Consider the following 17,546-nt stretch of genomic DNA (forward strand, 5'->3'; position numbering starts at 1 on the left):
TAATACTAATCTAAGTGCATGCACAATACCTTCTGGGTGGCATCATACACATAAGTGCTAAGGGATGGGAAGAAAAAGGCAACCCCACACAACAGTAAAACATATTTGCAGAGTCATGCCCAGGACCCAAAATGCTGCACATGGGTACTCAAAATAGGTCCCCTCAACTTTATTACATAGCAGCATTAATTATACAAATGTACACCATATATTACACATAGCACCTAGAGAGTGGACAGGGAGTGAACATCTAGCTTACGATATCCAGACAGCCAAAAAAAGTTACAAATTGGATACAATAATAACAAGCAGTTATGCAAAGTAACTTAGAACATTTTGATTGGCAGGTGTGTAATGCAGAGATTTCAAATATATGCGCTAAATCAGCATTAGAGGTTAAAATCCCGGTCTCATGTAGCAAACTCCAGGGATCCGGGGACCCAGGAAAAATGTCAGTGTCCAGATAAGTAAGTACCTTCAAAAGTCACTCAATAGGAGTTTGTAAAGTTGCTTATAGTTTCCCATTGGAATACACAGGACAAATTCAATAGGCACAGCCATAGTTATGAGGACAAGTTGGGTAAGTCTCTGTTCTACCCCACATGTGCACAATAGGTGGCACCAGAGGAGACCCTCTTGGAAGAGTCCGAGTTCCTGGTTAGAGACCCAGAATCGACATGAAGAAAGGAAACGAAGCAGGATTCAGGCCAATGAACGTCAATGACGAACTGCAGTAGAAGGGAACCCGCAGAAACCCATTACCAATGACCCGGAGGAACCGAAGGGTCAATCGGAAGAACATCCCACCAGACCATGACCCAGGGGAAGTAATCAGACTTTCGTTCAGGAACACCAAAACAAAGCACCATACTTCTATTGCAGGGTAAATTACAGGACCCGGTCACACAGGAACCAGAACCCTGGGCCAACACTGACCCAGATAACCTAAAAGAAGAAGAATCTGCCTTCCCAGGAGGGTAACCCACCAGCCTGGAGTGAAAGCATATATGGACAAGGCACCAGGAAGATGGAGGAACCCAACCAACCGGATCTAGACATCTCAAAGGGCAAACCAGAGCAGCCAGCAAGCAGAAAACATTCTTGCTATTGGGGAAGGGGTGGCGGGGGGAGTGGAGGCGAACCAAGATGACCCAGATGAGGAGCAGAGGTGGGGTATTAATGTTACACTACCCTTTTGAATAATGGAGGCTTTCTTCCTCAAGGTGCTTCAGGCAGGAGGACAAGACTGAAAAAATTACCCATACACACCTCAGGCCCAAGACATCGGGTCCATCCAGTGAAGAGGACCAGGGGAGGACAAAGGACATCCCAGGAAAAATGTCCTGCCGCCAGAACTAGATATAAGGTGCAGGACACAGATATAGGGCACAACCAGGATAGCCAAACCAGGTCCTAAAAATCCAGCAGCCCAGCTTTGTGGACTTGGCCATATGCAGAAGCCATACAAAACAGTATAAAAACAAGACACACTGTACTACATTGTGTAGGCATTAAATGGTGTTCAGAACAGCAAGATGCAAGAGACGGCTGTAAGCAGTAAGGCAGTAAGTGGACACCCCTACAACAAGGTGGTGATAAAACAAAGGCAACCTGGTAGTTGTAACCACTTTACAAGGTGGAAAGGGATGGTAGTGGCGCTTGGAGGAGAGAGTAAGCTAAAAAGAGGGGTCTACTTTGAAGTACGACCAGCAGTAGCACTGGTAGGCTGCCATCTTAAGCTTGGGGGAAGGCGAGTCCGGTCAAGAAACAGTCGAAACTTTTTGCCAAATCTTCCTTTGCTGTGCCACCCTACCGCGTGAGACAAAAAGAAGGGTGCCTAGTCACATGGTCTTCGAGACTGCCTGTCAACCGCACAGAGGAAGCTCCTGGCAGTCTTAAGACTCCTTGGCTGCCATATTAGTTTAGTATGGAACAAAGACCAGCAACCGGGGAAAAGAAGGTCATCTCCAAACATGTAAAAAGGGAGATGTGCAATGACTATCTCTTGTTAAATTATATGAAGCTTTCAACTTAAATACGTAACAGCAAGTGTCCTAGGATAGGGCCGAGAGGATAGCTCAGGGGCAACGCATTTGTCTTGGAAGCAAGACAACACAGGTTTGAATCCCATTCCCACACTTAGAGACTGGTCCCCTGTATTAAGCACGTTATAGAAGATGAATTAATAGTAAATTACAAGTGAGGTGTATTGAACGAGCATGAGTTTGTAAGTAATAAACTCGGCCTCATTGTGAGTGTGGTGCTAACAGTAAAGACGGAGGCTTTTTGGAATGCTGCCTGTTTTTACTGACATTGCTAATTATGAATGTTGGGTTCTCTGCCTCCTTCTATACAGTGGAAAGAGTGCTGGCAGTGTAACCACTGCATGAGTATGAGGTGAAATTACTACAAGAAAATCTAGCTGTTTGCCATGGTATTACCTCAACCCAAAACCTGGAGGAACATTTGTCTCTTGCCTGCCACATCAGAAAATTGTTTGTCCCATAAATGAAGGTTGTGCACTTTAAAGGTAAAAAGATGACCCTGGAAATGCACAGATGGGGTCACCATTAAACCCCTCTGTGCCTTTTTCCTGCCTGGCACCCACATCGCTGCTGTCCTTCAAAAAGAGATGGAAATATATTTTACCTTTTAGGGGAAAATAGACATGTGGTTCAGAAGAACTGCAGGTCTGTCATTACTTTACCGCCCAGATATAAGTAAAGCCATTATAAGTAGGGATCCCCAAGTATTTTGGATGCAATATTTCTCATAGCAATTCTAAGGAGGACAGATGTTAAATAACTGAGCAGGGGGAGGTAGAGGGACATTCCTGAAATAGTTTTTCTCTTTAATGTGAACTATGTATTGCTCAACCTTTTGTTGCCTACACTGCGTTTGGGTTCCCAAGACTGAAATGCCTTATCACATTTGTAGGCCATTAATAAGCAATATCTATCCTCTGCTAAGATGCCTGTGGGCTGAGGCGCTTTCAGCTGTGATTAACCTGTAGGTTACAGATTTCAATCGTAGTGTGGCTGACTCCGCCTCTTTTTTTTAATTGGTATTTGTTATAGTTATACAAAGCCCCAACCGATAACACGGTTGCTTTGTAGTGCTTTTATATTCGTCGATTGATGATAAAGCATGTCCCCTGAAGTTGAATAATACAAACACTTTGTTAACTTGCACTACAAGAGAATACACACGTTACACTTGCAAAAGAAAATACCACAAGTCATCCCTTCTCCCCTACCCTTGTGCGCCCTTTGCCAACACTTGTGAAAATCGTGAAGAGGCCTCACACTGTCCAAAACACTTTGAAATTTGGGTGAAATGTTGAAGTGGTAGGAGATGTATCCCAGACTTCAGTGGAATGGACCCTGGACTTCTATCCACTCTCAGATCCTTGGGTGCTGTGCCTCCTGATTCCATGGACACAAATTGGATAAGCATTTTCATGCAAGCACTGACAGAAAGTGGTGGGCTGGACGGGAGTACATGGTCTTTTTTTAGATTTGATGACATGGCTTGCCATTTATTTTCAGAGTCCAGCCCTTCAGCAAGGAGTGTGCTAATTGGTGCGTTTCTCTATTGCAGGAGCTGCCAGCCAACAGCGTGCTCCTGATCTACCTCTCAGCGACCGGCGTATTCCCTACAGGTCGTTCTGATTATGAAGGTACAATAAAGGAATGCTCCCTGTCATGAGCAGGGCTTGAATTATCTTCGTATCGTGCGAAAGGCAGCCTCTGAGGCTTTCTCAAAAGTCCTTCGTAGAGGAAAGATCTCTTTCAGAGATCACCTTCAATTGGCTCTTTCTGGGTCTTTGTTCCATCAGCGGCATTCTGGCGCTAATGGGAAGAGTGAAGGGCAGGGTTTGGGGAACCACCCTGGTAAAGAAAGAATCAGGAATGCCGCCGCCATCATATTGGCGTAGATCCCTGCTAGCTAACGTCGCCGGGATAGGAACCCTGTCATTGCATCATGGTATCCTTGGCATTTGGGAGACGACCGTACATCGAATAAGTGTTTACAGTCTCAATCTTTGATTTAGTGCCCTTAAATTGATGAACCTTCTAGAAGTAGAATTGAGTTCACGTGTGTTTAGTTATCATAACCTTTTAATTCCTCTGTCTGAGTTTATCTATGTCAATCTAGCTGCTAAATGCTGGTGTGCAGACAGCATTGCCCCTAGAGTACCCAGGTCACAAATACCCAACCTCTTGAAGGAGGCTTATCCTCCCTGTTTATGGTGGCCACTTTGGGCTACCACACAGTTGCAGAAAGCCACAGCATGGATCTGTTGTACTTGTCTCGTGTTTGTCAATGTTCAAATTCAAGCCCTCGTCATGATATTGTTAAATCATCATTTTCATACTGCCATCTTGTTTGCACCCGTGAAATATTGGGATTCGAGTATGGTCCAAAACTGGGTTAGCCAGCCTGTCGCACTCCAGATGTTTTAGCTTTCAGCTTCCATCAGTATCAAGCAGCATAATTTGTGTTGGTGGATCATGGGGGGTTGTAGGCCAAAACATCCGGAAAGTAACAGGTTGGTTATGACTGGCCCGAAAGCTTCCTATGTAGCACTCACCGAAGTGCAGTTGGCCTGGCCTTGTAGACCACAGAGTGTGTGCACAGATCAACTTTCACTTCCGTAGACCGGATATTGGAGGACAATGAAGTACACACCTGTGGAAAATGTATGATTTTGAGAAAGACCTGGCTATCCCATATATTTCATGCAGTCCATCTGTTGGTTTAAATATGCATTCCTTTATCAGAAGCATGCTGGCCCATTCTGCTTCACTTGCATGAACGCCGCTGTAGTTTATTTGATGCTGTACACAGACCAATTAGAGGTAGTCTGTTCATGGTGGCAAAAGCCATTAGAAAACAAGAGTTTAAGAAAAAGCTGATGTTTATTGTGTTGTAATTATATCTGTTCTGCCCCTTTCACATGTCTGTCTGTTCAGTTATGTCATGTCCAGTATGTTTCTGAAATGTTGAAGTCTTTGATGGAAGGCTTGCAGGAGCTGAGCCCATTGGCTGCATTGCCTTTAAATGAGACACCCCACCCCAGATATTTCAATCACAAGGCAAAGAATGTATTTTCAGATAACCACATTATGGGATCAGAAACACCCAGGGATTTGCATATCATTGACTTCTCAGCTGTATGGCAATACAAAAAGCATTTACTTTTTACAGTCTTCAGTGGGAAAATGTTGATCAAAAACAATCCTGATAAGAAGAAATGGCTTTTTGTGCTGTATGTATCTAAAATGAGACCCTGGTTTGAGTACCTTTTGGCTTATCCTAGAAGGCCTCCTCTTTAATCTCCCACATCTCGAGGTCAGTCACTGTCTACGTAATTCCTTTATTAGATGCTCAGCTCATGTGCTGAAGTAAGTGGCCATTTCAAGTCCATCTGCTGGAGGCTTACAATAGAAGGAACCTTTCTGACCTTAGAATGAGTTTGATGATGTTGTGTGCCGTCAAAGGGCTTTACATTGCATTGTTTTCTATTGTTTGCTAACCTCAAATAAGTATGATTTGTCGTGGTGGGATGTCGGAAACAAATGATGGCGTTCAGATTCTATCACCAAAGAAAATATATTGCCTTGCTGAAAACTCTTCGCTAGGTCAGTGAAAAATTGCATAACGCCATTTAAAACACCCACTCAAAATGTAGTTTGAAGTTTGTGTCTAGTTCCTTATGGGAAGAAAGATGCCTTGTGAATAAATAGAAGTTGTAAATCTGGATAGCGATGGCTTGCTGTACTGCACAGTGAACGATTGGCTTTGCTTCGTCAGGATGGCAGTGGGTTGGGAGGTAGGAACGTTGAGCAGCTTTAAGACCAAGCTAGAGCTGGATTGTTATTGTGGGTAAAGGAAAGAAACATCAGATTGGATTGATTTCACAAATTAATTGTCCAAGTGCTCAAAGAAAAAACAGTCCATCTAACCATTAAATTACAGAAGGAGGGGCAACTTTCATGCAATCTTATTTTCACAATGAACCTACAAATTAGAATCCTGCATCAATGTGGAGAAGGATCATACTTGGGCAATGTGATGAACCAGATGGTGTCATCACCGCTTTCCCAGAGCTAGCCACTCCTCATGTGGCCAGGGGATGGCAGCTGCTACCTGATCCTGACCATGGGGGTGGCTATGCGAGGGAGGACAACATGGGGGAGTCGTCCCTCGGGGGTGCGGGGGTGAAGCGACATCATTGGGCGAGACGTGGTATCCCCCATTCCCTTTTAGGGACACCCTTTCAATACCTCAGGCCCACATGGCATATTGTGGCAGTAATCCTCCGTTTTTCCCAACTCGACGACGAGGAAGAGAGCATACAGAATGAAGATTACTCAGTTAGACCAAAGTGAACGGTCTAGCTTTTGGAGGAATCCGATTGGCTCCAAACAACTCCCTTCACTACCGCAGGAATTCAAAGATGGAACCGTGCAGAACTGGAGAGCGACCCGACCGGCTAGTGGTATTCTGAAAAGAGAGAGTCTGAAGGAAAATTCATGCCCTTAAAATTTTAAACTGCATTGAATGTGGAAAAGACCTGGGGAAGGAAATAGATTCCCTTGGATTCGGCTGCAACACCAAGAGGAGGGGGTTGTCATCGGGGGCTACAAAGAACCTGGTTGTTCTTTTGAACTTTTGTTTTGCTGGAGAGAAACCTGTGCACGGGAGTCATTATCAGGAACTGTGAACATTATCCTTTTGGAACCTTTGTTGGATTTTTTAGTTGAACTTGAACATTTGTGCACTTTTTAAGCCAATGGCAATAACCGTAACACCTAGTTGCCTTTAGAATGACAGAGGGCTAGGATAGGATTTCGGACACAGGACATTTTTGTTTTGGACATTTTGACACAGGACAGGCCCTTCGATTTTGGTTGAGGTAGGAAAATACCTCCTAGATTAGGGACAGTGAGGCCTTTTCTGCCCCCTTTATTATTTGAGTAAAAGTTTATAGCAATCATCATGAGTCCTCTGTGTCCGCGTCTCGTTCCTGGTTCCTCACAGCACTCTCATAAAAAGATTTTATTTATTTATATCAATTGTTCTTGAGAACCTTTTATTAGTAGGCTGACTTTCTATTTTTAAATCTTGTATTGATTGGTGCAGTATTTAAAACCTATTGATTTTTTGCATATGAAATGTTAAGATTCTTCTGCTGTTGTCTTGAAGCAGCTCTGATAACGGAGACACTTTTTTCATTAGACCATGTAATCCGAGGCATGCTGCCCTTGCTTGCCTCGGATGCGGCAGCCCATGTGCTGCTAATTCGGGGAAAAAATGATTTACGGCCACGTTACTGCATGAATCTTATTGTAGCACTTCAAGCGCCTGTCCAAATGGAAAGCCTGCCTAATGATTTGTGCCCAGGTTTTTGAGCAAGCTGTCCTTGTTTCTCTTTACTTGGGCAGCGGATAAAAGAAAGTCTTTCCTAGAACTGACATGTTTGGGGATAATCCACCTTCAAATTCCCCCTGTTCACTGTACCCGTTTCTTGCTGAGAAATGCTCTAGTATCCTACAAGCAACCGGCCCCTTTGTGATACAGCTTCATTGATACCCACATTTTCTGGCAGAAAATGTCGCCCACACAGGGCAGGGCAGTTCCGTTTAATAATATTCAGCACTGTTAGCTTTTAAACATTTTTAAACAATCACGATTACTTACTCAGCAGGTTAAAATCTTGTTTTAAAGCAGTTGTGCCTCCTTCTAAATTGTATGCCCCTCGTCCTTTCTGGTTCTGCAGTTCTCGGCTATCTGAGAGAAACAAGAAGATGTCTCACCCACCAGTCCCCGGGGATCTGTCATCCAGGTGGCCAGGACACGACCATATCTTTTGGATCCAGTTCCTGGGTGTGGAACAGTGCGGGAGGATCACCTGGGTGAGGAGGAGTGGGAGTGGGACACTGTATGGTGAGATGCGATATCCCCTTCCCTACAACACCTTTACCCCATCCTACCAGGTAGAATATTTAGGAACTCCACCCACTAACTCCCTTTTACAACACAAACACTTTCACACAGACGGCCCGCTATTGGAGAAAACAGACTAACACCCGAGCGTTATACCTGATGAGTCCCAATACAATGGTCAGGTGAGGTCAGGCAATTACTGACCATCACACACACCTGACTTCCATTAAGCTTCGCCACACAGATAAAAGGCAGAGCACTAGAGCACACTCTGAGCAAGGCAAAGCACACAAGGAAATAACAGTTTTGGGACGGCAGCTGAACGAGAGAAGAGAGACGGCAAAACAGAAGGGGATCACAAGGAGGGAAATTCCCTTGACCTTTTCAACAAGGAACAGTTACTTTCCAGAAATCTCAAGAATAGAAAGCTAGGCTAAAGAATCCTGCATTGTGTGTCAGAGATACCCGGGGCCCTCCCGCATCAATAATCAAGGCAGGGAGAAGCACCAGCCGCTGTGGTACTGTCATTGGCTCAAAGAACAAAGCATCATCTGTGAAATCAACACAACCGGTGAGTTCTGGAGACCGATACAAGACTGGTCTGTGTTGAAGCCAAGGTTGCAAGCAGCAACATTGTATTGCGAACGCTGGAACAAACATTGTTAAAACGTGTGTGATAAGAGACGCAAGTAAAGTTGAACTCATGATGAGTGATTGATTTAAAAGGAAGGTACAAGAAGGTTATATCAAGAAGAGAATGAGTAATTGTGAATGGAAGTGGTCCTGCAACGGGTCGAGCAAAATCCGGCACACAGTCGAAAGTCTTCAATTTTGATGAAGTAAAGAAAGCTTGGAAAAATAGATACATTTGGTCCGAATCCGGCGGAGGGAGACCAATTGAATGTTTTGTGTTAAAGTGGGTCGACGGAGGGGGACCCGGGGTGAACAGTAAATCAACTGAGAAGTTGTATATGTGAAATCCTGAGACGAAAGGAACTTTAATGTTTGTTGTGTTGCATCAGGCCGTCTGAAATAAGAGACTTTGAATGGCAAAGAGACTTCACACAGACGGCACTGATGTCGAGGTTTTGAACTGCATCCTCATGCTAGAGAAGTCCGAGAGTGTGCTAAGCTCGAGTGTGCCGCCTTGTCCTGTGCTTAAAACCTGGGTAAAGGAAGCAAACGGCTTGAATATCCTGGCATATCATTTCTTGAACACTTTTTTCTTTTGCATAACATTGTTTCCCACTATTTGCATTTAGCAAAAAGGATTGGCAATAGGTTTATTAGTATAGGCCCTTTTATTTTGACAGACACCACTACGACTGCGTTATTGTTTGATGATTAGATAGGTGTTTTTCAAACCCAATTGAAGTTCAATAAACACCCTTGAACTGTGATTACTTGTTTACTTGTGTCTGTCTTACTGTTTGATACCATGCCTTCCTTACATATCCCAAGATGTTTTCGGATTCTCCTTAAGGTACACCAAAGTATGTTTCAGGTACATAAAACTCAGTTGCATCTCTGAAATTCTTCAAGGTATTTGTAGTTTCAGCAATTGATGTGAGCCTAAAATCACTACTTTTCGGGCTGAGTCTAATGTGTTGAAGTTCTGCAGAAATGCAGCAGTTTTTTCCTTATTAAATAAAATAAACTAAGTCAGCCATCACATTAAAATCCAAATGGTTGGTTGCTTTAGAGAGAGGCCTGAAAACTGAACAGTAGTGTAAAACTTGGAGTGCACATGGACCAGGAATGATCTCTGGTAGCACTGATGTGTCCCAGGTGGTTAATAAAAAAACAGCAAAATGTGTCTCTATAGGTGATGCGGTATATGAATTACCTGCACCCCCATTTTATCCAAACAGAAAAGGCAACAAATGGGCAATAACGGATCACTCCTATCTGGATGTTATAATCACTGTTCCCAGATAGTGTCCTAATGTTCTCTATGCATACAAGATAACATCACATATATGCAAGTCCAGAATTTATACATTGACCGGAGTCATTTTTCTCAATTTATCAACTTCATTGAGCATGGAATCTAACAATAAACTCAGAAGTACTTTTCACAATGTATTACAAAACATATATCAATTCTTTGTACACAATTCTCACAATTATTTTGCAAAACATATAGCAATTCTTTTTAAACAAACTCAAATTTAAACATATTTCAAAAAAAGAAAAAGAAGAACCAGCATGGTTAAACAAAATCATCAATAATAATTAATATTTACAAGCAAAGCAGAAAAGATAGAAAAGAAGCTTCCCAATGCGCATGACATTTCACTAAAAATCACAAAAATTGGATTACTATCCTTCAGAAAAGAGTGCTAAAAAATCCCTCTAGCATAATCCTTTATTTCCAAAAAAGTCATCCAATTCCAAAACATTGGTAACTAATGGATTTGAGAACAAAGTCTCAAAAGTATTCCAACTCTACTTCAATTTGAGAGTCAAAATTGTCCCACAGTATCAAAGAAAGTTCAATTATTGTAGAACTTAGGGTTATAGCTGGTAGAAATTGGTTCAAGTGTGAACAATACCCCACTGTTTCTTACAGCTCTGCTAAAGGTCTACGTATGTGGCCTGTCTGTCCGTGCACAGGCACATCATTCACACCTGCTAGAAGAGTCAAAATGGCGTGGTGAAATACGTTTCGGCATATCGATCAAAACAGGCCACCTTCCTCCAGACCTAACGTCAGATGTGTAAGACCCCTAAAAGAAAAAAGATAAAAACAGAAAGAAGAACAAGTCACATAAAATAGAGAAATGAAAGTGCCTGGCTCTCCAGTCCCCTCCCAACACCACTAGGAAATTGAAAAGAAGAGGAGTGAATTAAGAAAAACTCAAAAATAAATAGGTTTCTGTAGAATAAAGAAAAGCACAGAGCTTAGTCATATTAAGATGCAATATGTAGGTAGAGAATTTTCTCCCATAATCCAAAGCACAGGATATAGGTAGATATATAGCGAGAATACCAACACTTCAGACACCATAGACCAGCAGACCGAGACTGGAGGAGAGGGGCACTAGTTGGAGTCTAACAGAATGTCCAAAGTGTGGCGCAATGGCCATGCAAGTGATGTCCCCTGTCATTTGAAGGTATAGAGTGTGATTGTGAGCATGCACACTAAATTAACTACTGCTGTGAGTGTACACCAGGGAGGCCCCCCTTCAGGCTGAAATTCCTAATATGGTACGACCAAGAGAACAAAAACAAGCGCCTATAGTAGGCCCACAATACCAATGCCATGCAAATTGGCATGAGAATAAATGGACATTAAGTAGGGGACACCATCTACCCTGACAAGATAAGCGCTCTGTGTCATGCTGGCTCTAAGCATGCTTCCCGGTGAGCCAAGGCAAGAAAAGACACCATTACCTTCACCGGCGCTAAGCGTTGTGGAGGCAACTGTGTGTCACATGGAGTCCATCAGTATATACACAGAGATGCAAGCGTGCTGGAAAGCCTTGAAACAAGCTGCAATTTGTACAGGCAACCCGTCCGACAGCAACTAGGGGAAACAATATATATGTGATATGCACGCAATCCCCAGAGTGCCACAAAGAGGCAGTATACATGGGCTCATTATATTAGTAAAGACCTGATAAGCAAGAGCTGAAGCAAGACCAAAAAGGCTGTACTATACCTTATAGTGCTACTGGCATCCGCGCTGCCTTGTTGTGCAGCCTTGGGGTCAGGCTGAGGACGCACCAAGAAGTAGATCACTGTAATAGCGAAGCAAATAAAAAGAAAGATTGAAAAGGGGGGTCCCGGCAGGGTAAGCACAGTATCGTGGATCTATACTGAAGCGAGCGCGCTGTGAACTCTTGGATTACTGTGGTATGGTCGCAAATCCGGTGGATAGGGTCTCCTTGCTTTGTGTCCAGGTCGCTATGGAAACCCAACCTTGGGAACACGGCTCAAACTTAATAAGAGCGCCATCAGAGACCGACATGTGGTCAAAGTTGGAATTGCACCCTGGGAAAACAGGAATAGCCACCTTAGCCAAACTGGCTCTGGTTGCTATGGATGCCCTGTCAAAAAACAAGGGCCATTGACCACTGCTAAATGTCTGCAGGGCATTATTTCACAGATATAATGGCCAAAATAAAGGTTACAATTTGGAAGGCCAACCGGTCTCAACTATAGTGTATGTACCTGCATTGATGTACGTTGAAAATGGTGGCGTGCATGGGGTGGTTGCCTGGTAGGCGCAAAGGCCATATTAGGAATTGACAGCTGCAGCGCCAGCGCATGCCACTAAATGTGGACATGCTATGGTACATATGCCTGCAGGGTTGACACATGGCAAAATCCAATGTTCAGTCATGGCCCATCTCATGTCTAGTGAGTTAACCAATGTTCGGCGAAAATGCTCAAGTGACCCTCATGGTGTAAAGTGGACTCTCCAACCGCATCAGCGGGATCTTGAAGGATAAAGTGGTGGGTCTACAAAGGGCTCGAGATCATTCCAAGTCTGGGGCTTTAGACTAACCCATCTGTTAGTGGTTAATACCATGCACCATATCTGATTACTTATACCTTTACACTATATACTTCATACTATCTCACAGGCAACTGGCATGGATCAGGAGGCAGTGGTCTTCTCCTTGGACACTGAGAAGGCGTTCGATCGGGTAAGCTGAAGTTACTTGTTTGCTGTGCTGAGGAGGATGGCCTTCAGTGAGTTGGGTTAGGTTATTATACACAACTCCCACTGCGGATGTGTCAACTTTAAGGGATACGCTGTGAACCCTTCAATTTGGAACGGGCGATGCGACACAGCTGCCCTCTGTTGCATCTGCTGTTTGTAATTGCAGTTGAGCCCCTGGCCTCACAAAAGAGGCGAAATGTAAGAAGAACTGGAGTTAATTATGGTGGGGTCACACAAAAACTCTGGTTTTATGCAGATTACTTACTCTTGCTGCTGAGCGACCTGGACAGCTCACTGCCGACATATTGCAGGGTTCAATGTTCGATCTGGATACAAAATGAACTGGTCCAAGTCAAAGGCGTTACCTGTTTCGCCACGTTGACGGAAGGAAGCAATAGTGGATTCGGGTTTTCGATGATGCAATGTAAGGATAGAATATGTGGGTGTCTGGCTGACCAGCAGATTGGCCAAGAATATGTTGGAGACTATGCGGAAGCTGCTGTCAGGTCAGAAATCAGATTTGGAAAGATGTAGGCTGTCGAGACTGTCCCTGTGGGGGAAAGTTAACATGCTGAAAATTAATTCTACACCTAAGATTACTTATATATTCAGTATGTTGCTTTTGCCAGCAGGTAGCAAGGTGTGGTTGTCGGAAAACGATGCTCTGTTAAAAGGTTTTCTATGGGACGACAAGCCACCTCAGATGAAGCTCTGGAAACTTCGACTACCAATAGATAGGGGTGGCTTGGGTGTTCCTAACTTCCAGGCCTACCATCTAGCTGTCAGGCATCTTTTTCCTTGGGGGCGTCTTGAAAGGAGCTTTTGAACCTTCTGGAGGGGGAGCCGTTCCCAAGTCTTGCTTCTTCAATTTGGTACAATCCGGAGATAAAAGGTGGGAGGAAAATGTTGTTTTGGCCATATTGGTTCCTGCGGGGGGTGGTGTTCAGTGTATTGGTGACCTTAGAGCAGATTGGAAATGGCTTTCATTCAACCAGCTACAGGTTACTAAGCATGTTCCAGACTGCACAATTCAGGAATTCTGCATTCTGAAGAGAAGTATTTCAGATGTTTCAGAGAAGGCTGAGATTGATTTTGGAGGTGTAGTTGCTCAGGCTGAATCAGAGGGGCACCAGGCAAGCAGGTTCTACATACTGATTTTGTCGTCGGCCAATAGCAATACTGCATTATTGCAAGAATGGTCGGCAAGATTGTCTGGGGAGATGACTGAGGTGCGATGGGAGACCGTCTGCAGGAATGTTGTTCTGTCTTCTATTAGCCTGAGGGAGAAGTCGAGACAAGTTAAGATCTTGAGCAGCATATTGGACGCATGAACAAATGTATAGGCGTAGTACGACTGATAGGGATTTGTGCTGGCGATGTTCTCCCAAGGGGCGGAGACACTGAAACACATGCTCTGGGAATGTAATAAAGTGAGGCTCTTCTGGGAAATGTTTCCTTGGTATTCAATAGGGTGCTGATGATGTCCTCTGATTAAGATTTTGATACCTTATATTGCGTGATGATCCGCTCATTGATGATTGCACCGGTGCACAGAAAAAGCGGTTGTTTGGAGGCTCTTTCATGGGCAAGAAACTGATCTTGAGACACTGGAAGTCAACAGTTCATCCCACAGAGATAACATGGGTTGATGCTGTGGGCAGGCTTGCGATGACGAGTTATTTACAGGCATCAGAAGAAAAATAAGTTATTCGAGGACATCTGGGGCAGATTTCTGGAACTTTACTAATCTCTGCGACACTGTTAGGAAGGGCCGGGGTGGGTGGGTTCTTGCAACTGTTCTGTACATTTTTATAAAATGTAAATAAAAATAAAATTTAAAAAAGGAATGAACTCTGGCAGCACTGATGTGTCGCAGGTGGTTAATACCAGGTGCCATACCTGATCACTTATACCAATGCACTATAGCTCTGTCTTTCCTAAGATCTACAAAATGGTTGTAGAGGATCACAAATGCAGCAGCTACTCAGATAAAGACTGTGTCAGTACCACATTTGAACCCTTTACACTTTTCTGGGATGTCTACATTAATTCTAATTCTCATAGGAAATCATGGAAGTTCTAGCAGCGACAGTGTGAACGATTTTGGCAAATCTACACTGGCTAGCGGTTGAAAAAATAGAAGTATGTAAGACTCCCAAGTACCACTCATAAATTCTGCTTCTACTTGGGACTCAACTTTATTAGGGAGACTTAATCGCCACCTCTGCTCTGCTGATGGCTGGCTCCTAGCAGCCCTGCTATCAAGGGAAGTGTCAGATTAATCTAATGAGGGGCTCACCTGTTGTTTCCGCTGTGAGGATGAAGCAGGAGACCGGGTCCTTTGTGGTTTTTGCCTTGTTCTGGATTCTTGGAGATACGGATGTTCCTCTCATGAAGCCAGCCTGCCTGTCCAGACAAATCACTGGTAGAATAACCCCCGGAGAGACCGACAAGTAAATTCCGGTAAAACCCTCTGACAGAGGGAAAATGGATCCAGAAGCTGATGTTGATACAAAGGATCCCAATTTCAAGGTAAGTAAAAGGACTGTTTTCCAATCTTGATGCTGGAGAGACTTAGTAGCTGATGAAAAGGAGAGTCCCAATGCGACATGATACAGAGGAATTGGAAGTGCAGTATTATGTTAGAAAAACAAACATGGCAAGGTGGTATCAGCTGAAAGACAATTCCGTGAGAGAAAAGAACAAACTGATGGAAGCTCTGCGAATAGGCACAAGGATGACCCACGGAATGGCAAGTGTGAGCAAACAGCAAAAGTCTCTGGAGTTGTAGGAAAGTGAGCTGCAGAGTGATAGCACAGGACAAAACAGCGTGAACCTCTACAGGAGCAGAAAAGAACATCTCCAGACCTAATCCTTCTTGTCTATCTTCTTACTGGAATAGTTGTTTCCTCAACTCCCATGTTCCTCTGCAATTCATCAGAATATGTTTAAGATATGTGAATTACATTCTCTCGGCAGAGTGGACATCCTATCTCACTTTCGTTGCCCCCTTCATGTGACTGTAGAATTTCCCCCGTGTGCAGTAGGTTAAGGTGTATTCTAAGAAAATCTTGTCTCATTTTAGGGTTAGGGAAATTCCTCAAATACCTAGGGACAATTCCCAATTTTTCATCTATGACAAGAAATGATTTAGCCAAGAATAGGGAGCGCATGGTCGTATCGAATCAATTCTTTTCATCAGTCTCTTAATACGTAATGGATTGGAAATTAGCTCTTCTTGATTACTTTCACAGTCTGACAATAGCTTTTTGGCTAACCATTTTAATTTTGTCAAAAACCCAGATGAGTCCCGATCCAGGATAGCAATGATGTCTTCATATAGTGAGTTTGTCTGAGGGACAATAATTGCTCTATACAGTGAGATTAAACGCCAGTCAACATGCAATCTTAGGGAGGGGAACCTGAGTTCAAATCTGAGACTTGCCATTGGTAAAGAGGATGGCAACCCCAACACCTTTTTCCACAGGCGCCCCTCCACTCGTACCCATTGGTTTCCCAAATTAAGGGGTTTGTCAGTCCCATAGAGCAAGGCAGGGAGCACCTTTGCAATATACAATTTTAATAGGGGCTCCATGGGAAACGTACAATACGTTCTAAGCACTTTCTTCATCTGACCGACCAAGCCCTTTACCTCTTCATTCAAGTCTAGGTTCAGTTGTACTTTTGACAGACAGATATATAATTTGAAACCCAGGCATTTCACCTGCCTCACACCATGCTTACACAATTTCTTCTTCCATAACATTACTTAGAGCCGAGGGTTGGGAGTTCTCTGTCCGGTTGATTAATGACAAGAAATTTCGAGTGTCCCCCTTTCCCAAGGCTCTAAGCATTGCCTCTCTATCATTCTGGTATCTCAGATGTCTTGGCCCTTACCCAATTCTTATATTCCATCTGAAGAGATGTATTCTTCAACTTGTACGTAATCAGATTGAGTTTGGAGGTAGATAAGGCCCTTATGGAGTTCCTAAGGAGTCTTTTCGTGGTGCACACCTCTTCATTAAATGAGTGCAGATGCTTGGTGCGTTGCCCTCTCAAATGTTCCTCCGGCCGTTCCACTGACCTTAGGAAGCCCTGGAAATTAGTGGGTGTGCACTATCTGCCCAACTCTTCATTGTTCATATCTTTACATATTCTGGTTAAGTCTTCATTCAACCTCACCCCCCCTCTCTTAAACCTATGTAATCTAATTCTAAAAAAATAAAAAAAAAAGTGGTATAAGGAGATGTATCCTGGGGCTTCCCAACTGTGTACCCATCTAGGCTATTTGCCTGGAAATGGGCATCACATCGCTTACTGGCCTGATACATATAGGGGTATCCAGTTAAATTGACGAATGCACATTTTCAAATGCCATTTTGTCTAAACCAAATTTGCCCCAAAAAAAATATTCTGCATGTGTTATTTTTTTTTATTTTATGTTTTTTTCTGTTTAGTTAGTACAAAAAAGTGTAAATTTTAAAAAAACAGGGGATTGGGGGTGAACCCCCCCAAATAAAAAAAATATAATAAAAAAAAAGCAAAATTTGTTTTTTTCAGCATTTTTGTGTCGAGAAAAAGGCATTTGAAAATGTGACATTCGAAAAAGTCACTATAAACCACATATAGGACGAAGCATTCTATACATAAAAGCAAACATTTAGCCTCTGTGCCCTATGTTGGCCTGTATGGGTGACATTCTAAGTAGTTAGAACCAAGGAGTCCTAAAAGCCTTTTGTCAACAGGTAGAAAACCTGTTTGAGACTATCGAGTGGACACCAGACTGGGACAAGGACAAATCTAAGCTGATTAAGCAATTGACGGCCAAGGCCCAGGTGTGGAATTGGGGCTTAAATTATGCTCACTTAGCCACACTCAAAACATATAGAGAATTTGCCTTAAATCAAACCACCTACTTGAC

General features: G+C 43.4%; 1 protein-coding gene across 4 annotated transcripts in view; it reads left to right on the plus strand.

Annotated features, from left to right (window-relative positions):
• The window catches only part of SCAI (suppressor of cancer cell invasion), an 877,065-nt gene that overhangs the window by 709,170 nt on the left and 150,349 nt on the right, over positions 1 to 17,546 (plus strand). For all 4 annotated transcript variants that reach the window (XM_069609434.1, XM_069609437.1, XM_069609436.1 and 1 more), the window contains one exon: positions 3,601 to 3,679. In XM_069609434.1, coding sequence (XP_069465535.1) covers positions 3,601 to 3,679 — 79 coding nt within the window. The remainder of the gene's footprint in view (positions 1 to 3,600; positions 3,680 to 17,546) is intronic.

The sequence above is a fragment of the Ambystoma mexicanum genome, chromosome 8, assembly GCF_040938575.1.
Source record: "Ambystoma mexicanum isolate Mex_15411 chromosome 8, UKY_AmexF1_1, whole genome shotgun sequence".
NCBI classification, from domain to species: Eukaryota; Metazoa; Chordata; class Amphibia; order Caudata; family Ambystomatidae; genus Ambystoma; species Ambystoma mexicanum.